Below are 14,131 nucleotides of genomic sequence, written 5' to 3'. Positions count from 1 at the left end.
ACCTGGCCTTTAGCCAACAGCAAATCAGTTTTTACAAAGCTAAACAACATTAGAAGGCTTATAAGAGCAGTAAGAACTTACAGTGGAACCATGCAGGTAAAGCTTTCACTTCCAAACTGTAAGAACTAACGCATTTATTCCCAACAGTAATTCTAAACAGAAGGCAGCTTTACATCAGTTTCAATCCTTAATGAAAAAATCACAACGGTTATTACGTCGAAGTACAACGTTCGAAACATACATAGGTGGATTGTGCTATAGGCCAATATGTGGGGGTATTAGCACTTCATAGAAAGGTACTTTTGTGTAATTTTAAAGTAAACAGCAAGGTGAACAGAGCTTATGTGCATGTGGTGTTGGTTTATTCTAAATCAAAAGAATAAATATATGAAGTCCATGGTCCCAGGCACAAATGGGATGTAACGGATTACTTCTTTGGACAAGATACTCATTCAGCACATAAAAATAATGTGCTGCCTGCATATTGGATAAATGTGTGATAGGCGGTATTATTAAAATGTCAGGGTGGTAGACGGATTTTGGGGTTTAAATATAGCAAACTAGGATTAGTAAAAATTAAAATGGATGACTCCTTTCTGATGGAGCTCAGGAAGCCTTGCCCACTGTTTCAACAATGGGTTCATTCAGTACACTACTTTTATTTCTCAAGCAGTATTTCAAAAATAAGTCTCTTTGGAAATTTTAAATAATTTTAACACTGTCCTTTCGCAACAGACAACGGTAATGTCTAACAACTAAAAAAAATTTTTTGGCAATAGTGAAACACACAGGAAAATTTATCTTGACATCTGTTTGACTACAATCAAGTAACAGAACTTCTCATGTGAGGTAGTATATCGAAAACCTAAGGTAGATAAATATCAGTTTACCACGTGCTCTGAAGTTCAAACACACACTCACACATTTTGGATGACATCCTCACCCCCATTCCAGCACCTATATGCCGAGTAAAAGGGCCAGAACAGCATAAAGGGCCGAGGAGCCTCTCTGCACAGGAAGCATGGAAGACAGCCATGTGGCTGCCTTCACAAGCCCTAGCATAGAGAGATTATGTGGGCAGAAAGAGCGTGTTGGGGGCACGGCTACACCATGTAGTACTACAGAAATTCCAGGCTATATGGCTGTCCAGAAAGGATGCCATAACTTAGGCCCACAGAACAATCTAAGATATGCTAGGGCCTCTACCAGACTGTGGGGTGGGGGTCAGGCTAATGAAGGGCTTTTACTAACAGGTAAATACATTGTTTAACTGGAATTCTCTGTTTCTCTGCTCTCTGCCAGGCTTATCTGGGCTCACAGGAGATGGATGAATATTTGACTATGTCTTTGGTTAATTCTCCCCAAACCCCCAACTTATTAAAATAATAATTGAACCAAAAGGAAATGAAATCTCTCATTGACCCTTTTTGACTCCTGAACTCCAGGTTTTTCTGGGGCAAGTTTGAAGGAATGGCTTTGTTACTCATTGCGCCAGTGTGTTCAGACTCTGTGGCTGGGTGTTGCAAGGTTTTTTGACTCCGTGGTATCAAGCAGGACGCTGTGTGAAGAAGGGACAACATTCTTCAGAGTGCATGCTGCCTCTAGCGTTGATTTCAACACCTGGGAAATGGAAAAACCACCTGCCATGACTGCAAGTCATAAAAAAGACTCTATTAGGGAATATTTTCAAGAAATTCCTGTGCCCCAGGGTAAAAGAGGTACATGTGCAAAATGTAAACAGCGCAACAAAAGAGATGCAAGGCCTGGGTGTCAGAATAAACCAACAGTATGAAAAATGGTCCTCAGAAGGCAATGACTGAAGATGATGTGGACATGTGCGGATCAGTTAGTAAACTGATTTTTCTACCATTCTTATGGACTGCCTACCATGCGTGACTAAACAAGTACATGATCACTTAGATTATTGTCATACATTTGTGTTTTGTGTGGATTACTTCTGAATTTCAAAATATAATGAGCATGTTAGTTTGTTGTGGCAGCATTTAACAATCAAATTTTTATGGGTACTGCTGGACTTCTGAAGTGATTTTTTATTGCTCAGTGTAATCAAACATCCAAGGTGAAGATTTCATGTTCAAAAGTAAAGTTTGATTAGGCATTTATGAATTTTAACATTTTAAAAACACCATTTTCACTCTCACGCTGTTTGGTATGTTGCTAGAAATAATGGTTTAAATATATTTAGATCGATAACCCTTGTGATTTATTTAATTATTTCCCCCATAAAGCTGGGTTTGGAATAAATTATGTCCTTTAAACTGTGGTACAAACAGATACAGTAAGAGGAAACTTTCACTTACAATCTCACTTTTCTAAAGCAGTGCAACAAATAATATTCAGTGAGAGAGTGATTTTTTTTTCTCCATTTTGTTTCAGAGCCCAGCGTAGCCATACGGAGTTATGACATCCATCATCTCAGCATCTACGTCTGTCATCTGCTGCTACCACAGTAGTGTGGCAACTAAATATACAATAGATAACAAACTACTTTAAAAAAAAAAGAAGAAGACGACTTTCTTCATGATTCAGTAAAACCATGGATGAGTTCGTAACCAGGATCAGCAAATTCCATCAAAACTCCGTCGATTAAAAGAAATTTTGCTTCATTTATGCAACAAATTTTCCCCTTTGTCTTGTTCAGAACAAACATTTGATGGCAATGGTTCATTCATTATGACCAGGCTACGCTCCAGCAGGCAGAGCAGACATTGCCAGAAGGTTACTAGATATATTTTATGAGAAGGAAATGGAACAGCATGCAAAAAACATTAATAGGAAATTAGTTAATCTGAGTCTTGATAGCTGGAGCAATGTACACAATGATTCAGTGATGTGTACTTGTGTGACAACAGAAGATGGGGTTGTCTAACTTACAGTAACAACTGATACATGAAGAAATGCCCACACAGCAGAATACTTAAAAGTAGTAGCAGTAAAGGTTATAACAACCTGTGAACAAAAATTCAAGTGTCAAGTGCGTAGCTTTGTTACAGATAATCCTGCAAATGTAACAAAGGTGAGAAGATTATGATAATGAAGGGAACTTGAAATGTATATGCGTACAGTGCTCATCTGATGTAACTTTGAGCCAAACTTAAATACAACTGCAGGAATAAAGGAAAATGTTGTTGATAGTGCAAAATACTTCAGAGTAACAACCACTTTGCTTCAGATTCATGAAAGAGAGCAAGAGGATTTCTCCCCCAAGATGTGCAATGGAATTCAGTGGTTGACTGTTTTGAGCTATCTATTGAGAACAGGCCTATTGTGAGGACAACTTGTGAAGAAAATAGTGACGACATAGATGGAACGATCACAGCCAAAGTAGTCAACATGGGACTAAAGAGAAATGCAGAATATCTACTGATTATACCGAAACCTATTTCCCTCACCTTGGACACCCTCCAAAAGGATTGCTGCTGTACTACTGCTGCTGTTGAAATTTGGAAAGAACTTGAAAAGCCGCTGAAGAAAAAGATACTGAACAACAAAGTTAAATTGTAGACAATAAAGAAGTGGATGAATCAAGTCCTTATTCCACCTAATTTTCTTGCCAATATTTTCAAGCGAAAGTAGATGCCTAACTACTGAAGAAGAAGATGCTGCTATGACATGGGCATCTAATAATTACGCATCAATAATGCCAACCATAAAAAATTTCAGGGCTGGGGGTGAACCATTCAAGCAGTACAAGTTTGATGATGATATTTTAAAGAAAGTCACACCACTGAACTGGTGGAAGTCACTAGCTGAACACCTGGAACCAGAACCTGTTGAAGTGCTAAGCCAGCTTTTCACAGCAATAGCCTCTTCTGCATGCACAGAAAGAATATTTTCTTCATTTGGACTAACTCAAAGTTGAGAAATCGATTGGGAGTTGACAAAGCAGGAAAACTTGTCTTTCTCCTCTAGTACATCAATGGTGGGTAACCTGGGGCCCATCAGGGTAATCCACTGGCGGGTGACCGGACAGTTTGTTTACATTTGCATGGCTGCCTGCAGCTCCCAGTGGCCACGGTTCACTGTTCCTGGCCAATGGAAGCTACAGGAAGCGGCAGCCAGCACGTCCCCGCTGACCACCAGTTTCAAGATCTAATTTTGAGTTTTGTCTGCTGTAGGGGTAGATTTACCGCTGTTGGCACAAGAGCTATGCTGCCAGGTGGCTGCTGCTCCACACACCTGGAGAAGGAGAGGTTACAGTAACTGCCTCCACATCAACCTTCTTCCACAGTGCTCTTTCTACGGTGGATGGCCCTGTGCACCCCGGTTGTGCCAAAAGATAATAGTCCATTATTAACCTGGAATAGACTCCCAAAGTCTAAAGACTTCACTATCGTCTTTAGACATTAGGAGTCTATTCCCTCCTCTATCTGTGCAATCACAGTAACTCATCATTAAGATGAATGAGAGTTACTCATGCATACTGAGAACAGACCTCTTTGTTTCAAGTAAGATTGAAAGGATCAAGCCATTAATATATTCACTGCTTGAACACAAAAATCTCCAGATTCACAGTCAGAGAGAAATATCATCTCAAGCATGGATTAATCAGGACTGACCCTGTAGAAGAGCACATTGCACTGTGTCTGTGAAATATATATATAGGTGTGTTAATCTTTCTAAAACGTAACAGTTTATGCCAGGGGTGGGTAAACTATGGCCTGGCTGCATCTGGCCCTTCAGATGTTTTAATTCGGCCCTTGAGTTCCCGCCGAGGAGCGGGGCCAGGGCTTGTCCTGCTCTGGCGCTCCAGCCTGGGAGCAGGGTCAAGGGCTTGCCCTGCTCCACACAGCTCCCAGAAACAGCGGCATGTCCCCCTCCAGCTCCAATGCGTAGGAGCAGCCAAAGGGTTCCACACACTGCCCCCGCCCCAAGTGCTGCACCCATTGGCCAGGAACTGTGGCCAATGGGAGCTGCAGGGGTGGTGCCTGCAGACTGGGCAGTGCGCAGAGGTGCCTGGCTCTGCTTCCGCATAGGAGCCAGACGGGGGGGCACATGCTGCTGCTTCTGGGAGCTTCTTGAGGTAAGCACCGGCCAGAGCCTGCACCCCTGACCTCCTCCCGTGCCCCAACCCCCTGCCCCAGCCCTGATCCCCCTCCCGCCCTCCAAACCCCTCGGTCCCAGCCCAGAGCAACCTCCTGCACCCCCAACCCCTCATCCCCAGCCCCACCCCAGAGCTCGCATGCCCAGCTGGAACTCCCCACCACTGCATCCCAACCCTCTGCCCCAGCCCGGAGCGCCCTCCCGCACCCTGGACTCCCCATTTCTGGCCCCACCCCAGAGCCCGCACCCCCAGCCAGAGCCCTCCCACCCTCCTACAACCCAACCTCCAATTTCATCAGCATTCATGGCCCACCCTACAATTTCCCTACCCAGATGTGGGTAGGGACAAAAAGTTTGCCCACCCCTGGTTTATGCCATAGCCAGAAATTTTTTTTCTGTTTGCACTTATAAAAATACCTTTAGCACAGTTCATAATGATTTGCAAGTCAAACTATTCTTTCTTATTCTACGCCAAGACTCTGTAGACAAGGATTTGACTCCCAGTAATTCACTAATGTGAAATGTACCAGGACCAATTTTCTCCATAGGCTGGATGTGTCACAGTGGCTAGTAAACACATATACAATGCTGGAATTTCTGTGTTACTAACAAGTTTAATCAGAGGAATCCTTATCCACCTATAACAGACTGTACAGTGGTTGCCATTTAAGTCAACATTTATGATCAGTTAGCACCCAGTCGTATGCGAGACACCACAATTATGATAGTATATTAAGTAGTACAAATGGATTCTACTTTCCTGTATCTAGAAAAGGAAATTAATGGGATAACACAGATAGTACTATGTTAACTATTGATACATGCTGATTATTTTTTTAATTATAACTACTGCAATCTCTAAAATCTCTTTACCTTACGAGAGTTAATGTGCGGTCTTATTTAGTTGTGTTGATCTTTAAGGAGTAAATTAATAACCAATATTTGCATAGTAACATACTAATTCTGATCTTACACCAAATGTAAATCTATAGTAACTCAGTTGAAGTCAATGGAGTTCAACCATTGTAAATTAGGTCAGAATCAGGCACCAACATTAGTCTATGGGATGTACAGTATCTCAGTGCTTGTATGGTAATATCCACACCCATACAGAAATCCGTCGACATCATATTTGGACATGCCACATTCTCCTGTCACTTTGCAAAGCCTTTCAGATGGGCCAAGCTGCTTTCCCATTACACGTCAGAGTAGAAGGGAACATTTGGAATAGCTCAAAAAGTTATTTTAAAAAATACAGATATGTGAAAGGATTTCTCTCTCTCTACTGTAATAAATACACTGTAGCGGGATTTATGACACGAGGATTTGGATTACCTTCAAAGCTATGTTTTTCCATTATCCAAAGGCCTCTGAAGATGTTCCAGACACAGGTAATCAGATGATTAGCTACTTTTATTATTATTCATTTTGCATCTAGGTTTTTGTTTTTGAGGGGAGGATCTGTTCAGACAATTCAATAGTACACCATGCTTGTCTCTGTTGTTGCCACTCATTGTTTTCTTTAGTTTAAACTTAAATTTTCTATTCAATTAGCTGCCTCACCTCTCTAGGGCTTCTTTAGGCTTCTTCTAGGGATTCTGACCTTTGCAGAACCAAGCTAAGCAAAAGTTCCCTGGGAGAGCAAGAAGTCATACTCCTCCACTCATTACACAGGGCAGGCCCACACTGATCAGCCAAGGCTGACTCTATGAAGTATGCTCAGAGAAAGCAATAACCCATATATGGGGGAAACTGTTACAACTACATTGACAGCTGCTCTATAACATCCACCCTTAAAAGGGAGTGCAATATACTTGTTTTTTCTTCATACCTGCCTACACATGGTGACAGGCACAGAAATCTCTCTCAATCATGGTGATCAAACCCAGCTATTGCATTCTTTTCCCTGGAAGCTGACTGCAGCTCAGAGACATATGCTCTGTCTGTTTTGTCAGTTAGTTCTTAAATCATTGAAGTAGAAGAAACCATAACATCTTACAAGAGATATGGAGTGAGTCAAGTAAGAGGTGAACAAGAGTTTGCTTTTAATTTGACTGAATAAAGCTAGTGAACAAAGAAGTTAAATTTCTGTAAAGCAGTTTGTATGTGCGCAAAAGAGAGTACATGCGTCCAGGGGTACGTGTATGAGAGACAAAGTACCCCAGGACAAATAAGTGAGAGAGTGAGTGTGTGTCAGTCCATAAGTGTGTGAAAGTGAATTTAGAGAAGTGTGTGTGTGTGTGCAGGTCAGCCCCCCCATCCAAGATCACATTCACCTTCACGTACTCTTCGACACACACATTCTCTTTTTCATGCACGCTTCGCACCTGCTTCTCATACACATGCCAGACCCACCACTCACTTACTCTTCAACCCCCGCCAACTCAGTCACACATAGCCCAACTCTACCGACTCACCCCTGCACCTGCTGAGTCACTGCATATTCTCAGTGAGTCATCCTTCCAGACTTCCAGTCAACCTCACTCAGTCACCATTCAGTTCTGACTTGTCAGTTCTCTCCATCCCAAATCAATCACATCTATTTCCTCTCCTCCTGTCTCTCCAGATTTGTCTGCTACGTATTTGGAGGGAAATATTGGAGCCTGGAAGGGGGCAGGATACAACAGCAGTACTGAACCTGGACTCAGACAAGATGACACAAGGAAGGAACAGGCCTGCATCAGTGTACTGTGAGCATGGAGAAATCACTGATCTTCATTCCCCCCCGACCCCCATGAGCCTAGGCTAGTGGGAATGAGAAACAATCAGAAACTTGGGGCCCATGCAGCTTGTTCTGCTGAAGTATAGTGAGCGGTGCTCTCCCTACAGCCCAGCCCTGAGCTCCCTTCTGCACCCAAACTCCCATCCCCTCCTGCACTCCAACCCCCCGGCCCCAGCCCTGAGCTCCCTTCTGCACCCAAACTCCCTCCCAGACCCTGCACCCCACACCCCCTCCTGCAACCCAACTCCTTGCCCCATCCCTGAGCCCCCTCCTGCACCCAAACTCCCTTCCAGAGCCCGCACCCCATCCCGCATCCCAACACCCTATCCAGCCTGGTGAAAATGAGCGAGTGAGCAAGGATGGGGGAGAGCGAGCAATGGAGGGAGGGGGATGGAGTGAGTGGGGACTGGGCCTCGGAGAAGGGGCAAGGTAGGGGGTGAGGAAAGGATGTTCGGTTTTCTGAAATTGGAAAGTTGGCAACCCTAGCTCTACAGAACAGTTGCGATCAGCTGGGATGCTGATGGTGAGGCTCCCTAATCTGAGGGCTGGGGGCAATGAAATTCTTGCTCCAAAGAACAGCATTCACTGACATTCAGGACATGCTGCAAGGAGTATTTACTCAGGCTTTGGCCGAGATGGTTGTTTGCGGGAGTTGGGTTTGGCAGGCCTTTTGTTTGCATTCCAATAATGTATTCTTTTGTTTGTATTGTACATGTACCTACATTTACAACAGATATATATGGGGGGAAGAGGGAGAAAAACCAAGTGTCTATTCAAGGAGAGGTCAGGCATAGACACGCACCCAAATTATTCATGCTGCTTATATTACAACAAAAAAACTTCAAAACCAAACTCCAGCGAGAGACTGTTGAATTGGAATTCATTTGAAAATTGGATACAATTAACTTAGGCGTGAATAGAGACTGGGAGTGGCTAAGTCATTATGCAAGGTAACCTATTTCCCCTTGTTTTTTCCTACCCCTCCCCCCAGACGTTCTTGTTAAACCCTGGATTTGTGCTGGAAATGGCCCACCTTGATTATCATACACATTGTAAGGAGAGTGGTCACTTTAGATACGCTATTACCAGCAGGAGAGTGGGGTGGGGGGAGAGAAAACCTTTTGTAGCGGTAAACACCCATTTTTTCATGCTTTGTGTGTATAAAAAGATCTTCTATACTTTCCACAGTATGCATCCGATGAAGTGAGCTGTAGCTCACGAAAGCTTATGCTCAAATAAATTGGTTAGTCTCTAAGGTGCCACAAGTACTCCTTTTCTTCTTTCAAAGAGAATTAGAAAGTCAGGAATTGTGAAAGGTGGGTGTAGCTGATCCTGTGCAATTAGAAAAAAAAATTTCACACCATGCTCCCTCCCTGAAACAAACAACAAAACAGATACACCAAAGCTATTCAGTATTTGACTATTCTGTTTACAGTCTGTGAAGGTGTTGAACACATAACAGAACTGTGAACAAAATGCTAGAGGATACTCTTAAATGTGTCAAATCACATGAACACATTATTTCTTTTGGGGTACAGGTTGAGGTTACAGAAGGAAATCGATGAATGCCAAGAACAGCTGAATTGTAATAACAATTAGCACTTATGCACCACTTTAAATGGGTTTCTTTCAGTTTATAAATTGTGCTTACTAGAACACTCTTATACGAACTGATTAAATGCTCATTTAAATCATCATAGGGGAGGGAGCCTTTTCATTGGCGTGCTTGGGAAGTGGATTACAGCCTCAGTACATATAACTGTATGTTCACAGCACAGTATAATACAAACATCCAATGAGGATGTACAATACATGGTGAGGTAGCTTAAAAATGCATTCTTCATTTAGAAGAGGCAGAGAAAAATGACTCGCTTAAAGGCATGCATGTTAGTGAGGTAAAGCCATGATTATGAGTTTTCTGACTCCTATCACTGTGCTCATTCCACTAGCCATATTCTCGCTTTGTAACTACCTCCCAGTGTGATTTCTATAAACATATAGTAACCATTGTGCCATATATTCACCCTTAAACTTCTCATCTTCCTTAATTGCATGAACTTTCAGAACATATCCCACCGAAGACTTCACTTCCCCCAAGTACAACCTGGAGTGGGCAAAACACTTTTCTGGCTTCATAAATGTGATGCAGCGATGATGACTCCTTTTTCCTTTTTGACAGTACTAGAAGTCATGGGCAAAAACAAACAATTCTTTCTAGGCATAAATGCTTCATCAAAGGATAAGAATGGGTGGCGTATTTTATGCTACTCTCTTTTCCCCTTCACTGGCTCCACTGAACGTCAAAGAACAGAGTAGTTTCTAGTGCGCAAAACTCACTTTTAATTTCTGCCACCGAACTAAGCATTTAAAGATTCAAGTCAATTACAGACAAATGCATTTCAGTCTAAGATAGTCCCAAAAATTATGTGTTGAAATCCAGCTCAAGTTGCTCAAGTAAATTTTCCACCAGCACAACCTTAAAAAAGCCAAGAAATCCCTAGTCTTCAGCCAGCCCTTGTAACGTGCAACCGTGACTTCATCTCCTCCACATTACCTCACCAACATCCACCCCATACGAAACAAATACCTCTGCCCTCCACGCCCACACAAAACATGTAACCCTGAACTGCAACTATGTGGAGTTCCATGGTCATTTTTCTAATTGTTCGGAATACCAGACTGGGCTTAAACTAAAGTAGATGATTAGTTAGTGTGTATGGTGTAGATTTTTAATTGATGTTTACATATTTAAGTATTGTGTTAACAGAAGGAATTAGTTGGTTATTAAATAGAAATAGGCTGTGACAGTGTTTATCATTTTGCAAAGTTGTTTATTCTAGTACTGTTATTCAGGTGATATCATGAGGAAAGGGGTTGTAGTTTGTTCTTTCAGGAATTGGTGTTTGTGGTCAGGTTAAGGTGAAAACCAGAGGTAATGCGTGGGGTTGTTAAACTACTGGAAACCTAAAGGAAAAAAAACAGCAAAATTGCAAAAAGGGAGCATTTTAAAATATTTTATCTGCAAAAGTCAGTAGGCTATTTTAATGAAAATATTCATAGGAAGTTCAGTTGTGCCATGAAGTGTTATTGTGCCAAATTTGGAAATGAAATTAATTCAGAAATACAGAGGGATTTCCATCTCATTTTATGTGGAAATTATAATGTAACCTTCACTTTGGTGTTACTGCTGATGACTCCACAAAACTGCCTCACCTTGTAATTAAGAGGATTTTTCATTTTTTTAATTCTCCCCCTTAGAAGACGAACAACAACAATCATGCTTGCGGCTCTTCCACGGAACTTTACTGAACAATTAGGTTTTGTTCAGGAGTATTACATTTAAAACAACAACAACAAAACTCAGAAGAGCAGCATCCTGAGGCACTTAATGATCTTGGGGGGAGTGGGGGGGAACCATTTAAAAAACAATGATGAATGATTATTCAGTTTCATCCCATCATTCCACAGATCACTATGAAAAGAGGGTACCAGAGATAATCCCTCTCACACTGGCAATCATCTGAAAGTAATAAGCAATGACCTCCGTTCCTGCTGTGCGATATCAAAAGAAAAAATGCTGGGAAAAGCATTACATTTATGTATTATTAAAATAACTTACCATGCCGGGAGAGATTCCTGTTTGTGACCTCTCCTTTCTCACGGAACCCAGGGCTCACGCTGGGCCCTCCCACATCCCCATCAGGGCTGGTGAAGCCATTCACTTGACTCGTGTCCCTGGAGACTGTGTTAATGCGGGTGGGGATCGGTTCAAATGTAGGGTCCAGTTCCAAGATCAGCCGATTCAGCTGCTCAATTGACTGATCGATATCCAGAGTAGGAGAGGATGGCAGGCCCTCCACAGTCACTCCTAGAGACAGGCCATGTGTGTCTTTCTCAGCTACTAATCTGGATCTAAAAGCCTCAGGCCCTGGATGTTCTGCTACTTGACTGGAACTTGGCACGGTCCCTATCCCCCGCTGCACAGCGTCTCTGCTGCTGGATCCCCGGGTGGGTGTGTCAGGGATTCTGGGATGGCTCTGCACATTGCCTGAATTCTCTACAGTGCTAGAAATGCCAAGTCTTACTTCACTCTCAGGGGAGTAGGTGTATTGGTGAGCAGTGACCATCTGCTGTTGGCGCACCCAGGTCTGGGTAGAGTAGTTACTAGGGCCATAAGCCTGACGCTGAGCGGAAACAGGAGGATTCCTTTGCAGCTGCTGGGATTGCTTAGGCTCACCACTTCCAAATGATCTCTCATAGAGGGGGTCTACACCTATTCCCAGGTCTGGGGCTAGAGCACTGTGGTGGTCCTCTCCAGTGTTGCTTCCAAAGCCATCCGAGAGGAGCGAATTCTGACTGCTCTTGTGGCAGTTGAAGTTTCCAAGGTGGGCTGAGTGCTGCCCTTCAGAGGAGGACAGTGTCCCGATGCTGTCCACACTGTGAAGGTCATGGCTGGGCATCTCATCATCCAGAATATCTGTTTCCCTATCCTTCAGTTTGGTGTTTCCGTTCACATGAACCTGAGCTGGCACTATGTGGCGAGTCCCACTGTACTTGCTTTGGGCATCAGTCATATCCTTGAGGGGACTGACTGAGTTTTCTAGGCCGAAGCCACTAAGTAGCTGGTCCAGCTCTGCCTTCTCTTGTGGGCTCAAGCCCCGTTTGATTCCCGGTGCTTGATGCTCCTCGGTCTTGTCCGTCCTTATAGAAGTTGTTGAGTGTCCTGAATCACTGCTGACAGATAGAGTATGGTCACTGTGATCAGGGCTGCTGGTCACAGGAACCCCCTGGGCTCCACTGGGGATGCTAGTATCTGAAGAGCTCTTCTTTCTCACTTTAGCATAAAGACTGCCATCAATAGGACCCTGGGTGTGGAGCACTGTGAAAGGAGAAGCAACAGGGTCAGGGAAAGAAAAGGACAGAGTATTAGATAAAAGCGCTGAACAGCATTACATTACATTACACTGCAGAGGTACTGCTGACAGCACACTCATTAATTTTCTTTGTAAACACATGCTCGTTTTAAAAAGCAAACATCAACCAACAGCACTCTCTTGCCTTATGGAACACATTTCAATTTATATATAGGAAAGCCCTTGATAAAAACATAGCACTGTATGAAATAGGAGGAGAAAAAAGAGTTATGTATATGACCTTGTCGCAAAATACAATTCTCTACTTTTATACTTTCCTAGAAGTGAAATCATGGCGGTGCAATAACAAGACCACTGTTTACACTGGTTTGAAGACCCACACTATTACTTACCTGGAATTTGAGAGACATGACTAGTATGCATTCCACTAAGACTGAACAAGGGCTACTGGAACTTTCAAGTAGTGCTCTTAGCATACGTTTTGCAATTGCCAGTCTGCCAGCTCCTACTAAATATGTAAAACATATTACCACTGATCAACTGCTATTGTTTTCTTTTTGGTAGCCCACAGAAATGACAGGCACTTAATCAGAGCAGGAGTCTGTGTGTGCAGCGTATCAGAACATATACAGTATCTCTTGACAGAGGCATGAACACAATATCTAACTAGCTTTGTAGGATACATATTGTACATACATGACTTCTTTAGTGGGTATTTTCTTTTTAATAATGTCAAGGCAACTAGGTCTCACAAGTCAGAGCATGAAACACAGGGATAGAGAGAATCAGGCTAAACCCCAACTCAGAAAGAAAGACCTACTACACTTGTATAACATTTGTCACTGCATATGAGCATCCTTGATTTTGTCTCTGATCTGCCAAAAACTTTAATTAAGAAGTTCATATCTAGTCAGACATGCAGAAATTGTATGTAACTGAGAAATTTTATAACATGCAACAATAACTGGGGTGGTGGGGGAAGGGGAATGTATCCACTCAATTTACTTGTGTAGAAACGGACCAAATTCTGCTCCTGATTACACCAGTGCAACCCTTGTAAAGTCACTGAAGTTGCAGCATTGTAAATGAGAGTCTGTGTGAATCAGGTTTTGCAGGAGTGTCTGCTAATTTCTGAGCCAGGTGTCACACTATGACTCCAAATACCTTAAAACTTACTCTACCTACACAGTATCTACATAATATAAACAGCTCAAAGGGACCCATCAATGTGACCGCACACATACTTTATGTGCATGCTTAAATGCTTTGTTGGACTGTGATCAGAGAGAACACAGGTTTCAGAGTAGCAGCCATGTTAGTCTGTATTCGCAAAAAGAAAAGGAGTACTTGTGGCACCTTAGAGGCTAACCAATTTATTTGAGCATAAGCTTTCGTGAGCTACAGTTAGCCTGCTCAACAACTCAAGTTTCATTTCAAATTTCCAAATCCCTTTTGTTTTCAAATTGTCTAT

General features: G+C 42.7%; 1 protein-coding gene across 3 annotated transcripts in view; it reads right to left on the bottom strand.

Moving 5' to 3' along the window:
* TNS3 (tensin 3) overlaps positions 1 to 14,131 on the bottom strand; it is a 251,931-nt gene that overhangs the window by 79,654 nt on the left and 158,146 nt on the right. For all 3 annotated transcript variants that reach the window (XM_074945256.1, XM_074945258.1, XM_074945257.1), the window contains exon 17: positions 11,406 to 12,665. In XM_074945256.1, coding sequence (XP_074801357.1) covers positions 11,406 to 12,665 — 1,260 coding nt within the window. The remainder of the gene's footprint in view (positions 1 to 11,405; positions 12,666 to 14,131) is intronic.

Source organism: Natator depressus, chromosome 2 (assembly GCF_965152275.1).
Source record: "Natator depressus isolate rNatDep1 chromosome 2, rNatDep2.hap1, whole genome shotgun sequence".
NCBI lineage: Eukaryota > Metazoa > Chordata > Testudines > Cheloniidae > Natator > Natator depressus.
This window is presented reverse-complemented; position numbering and strand designations above follow the sequence as displayed.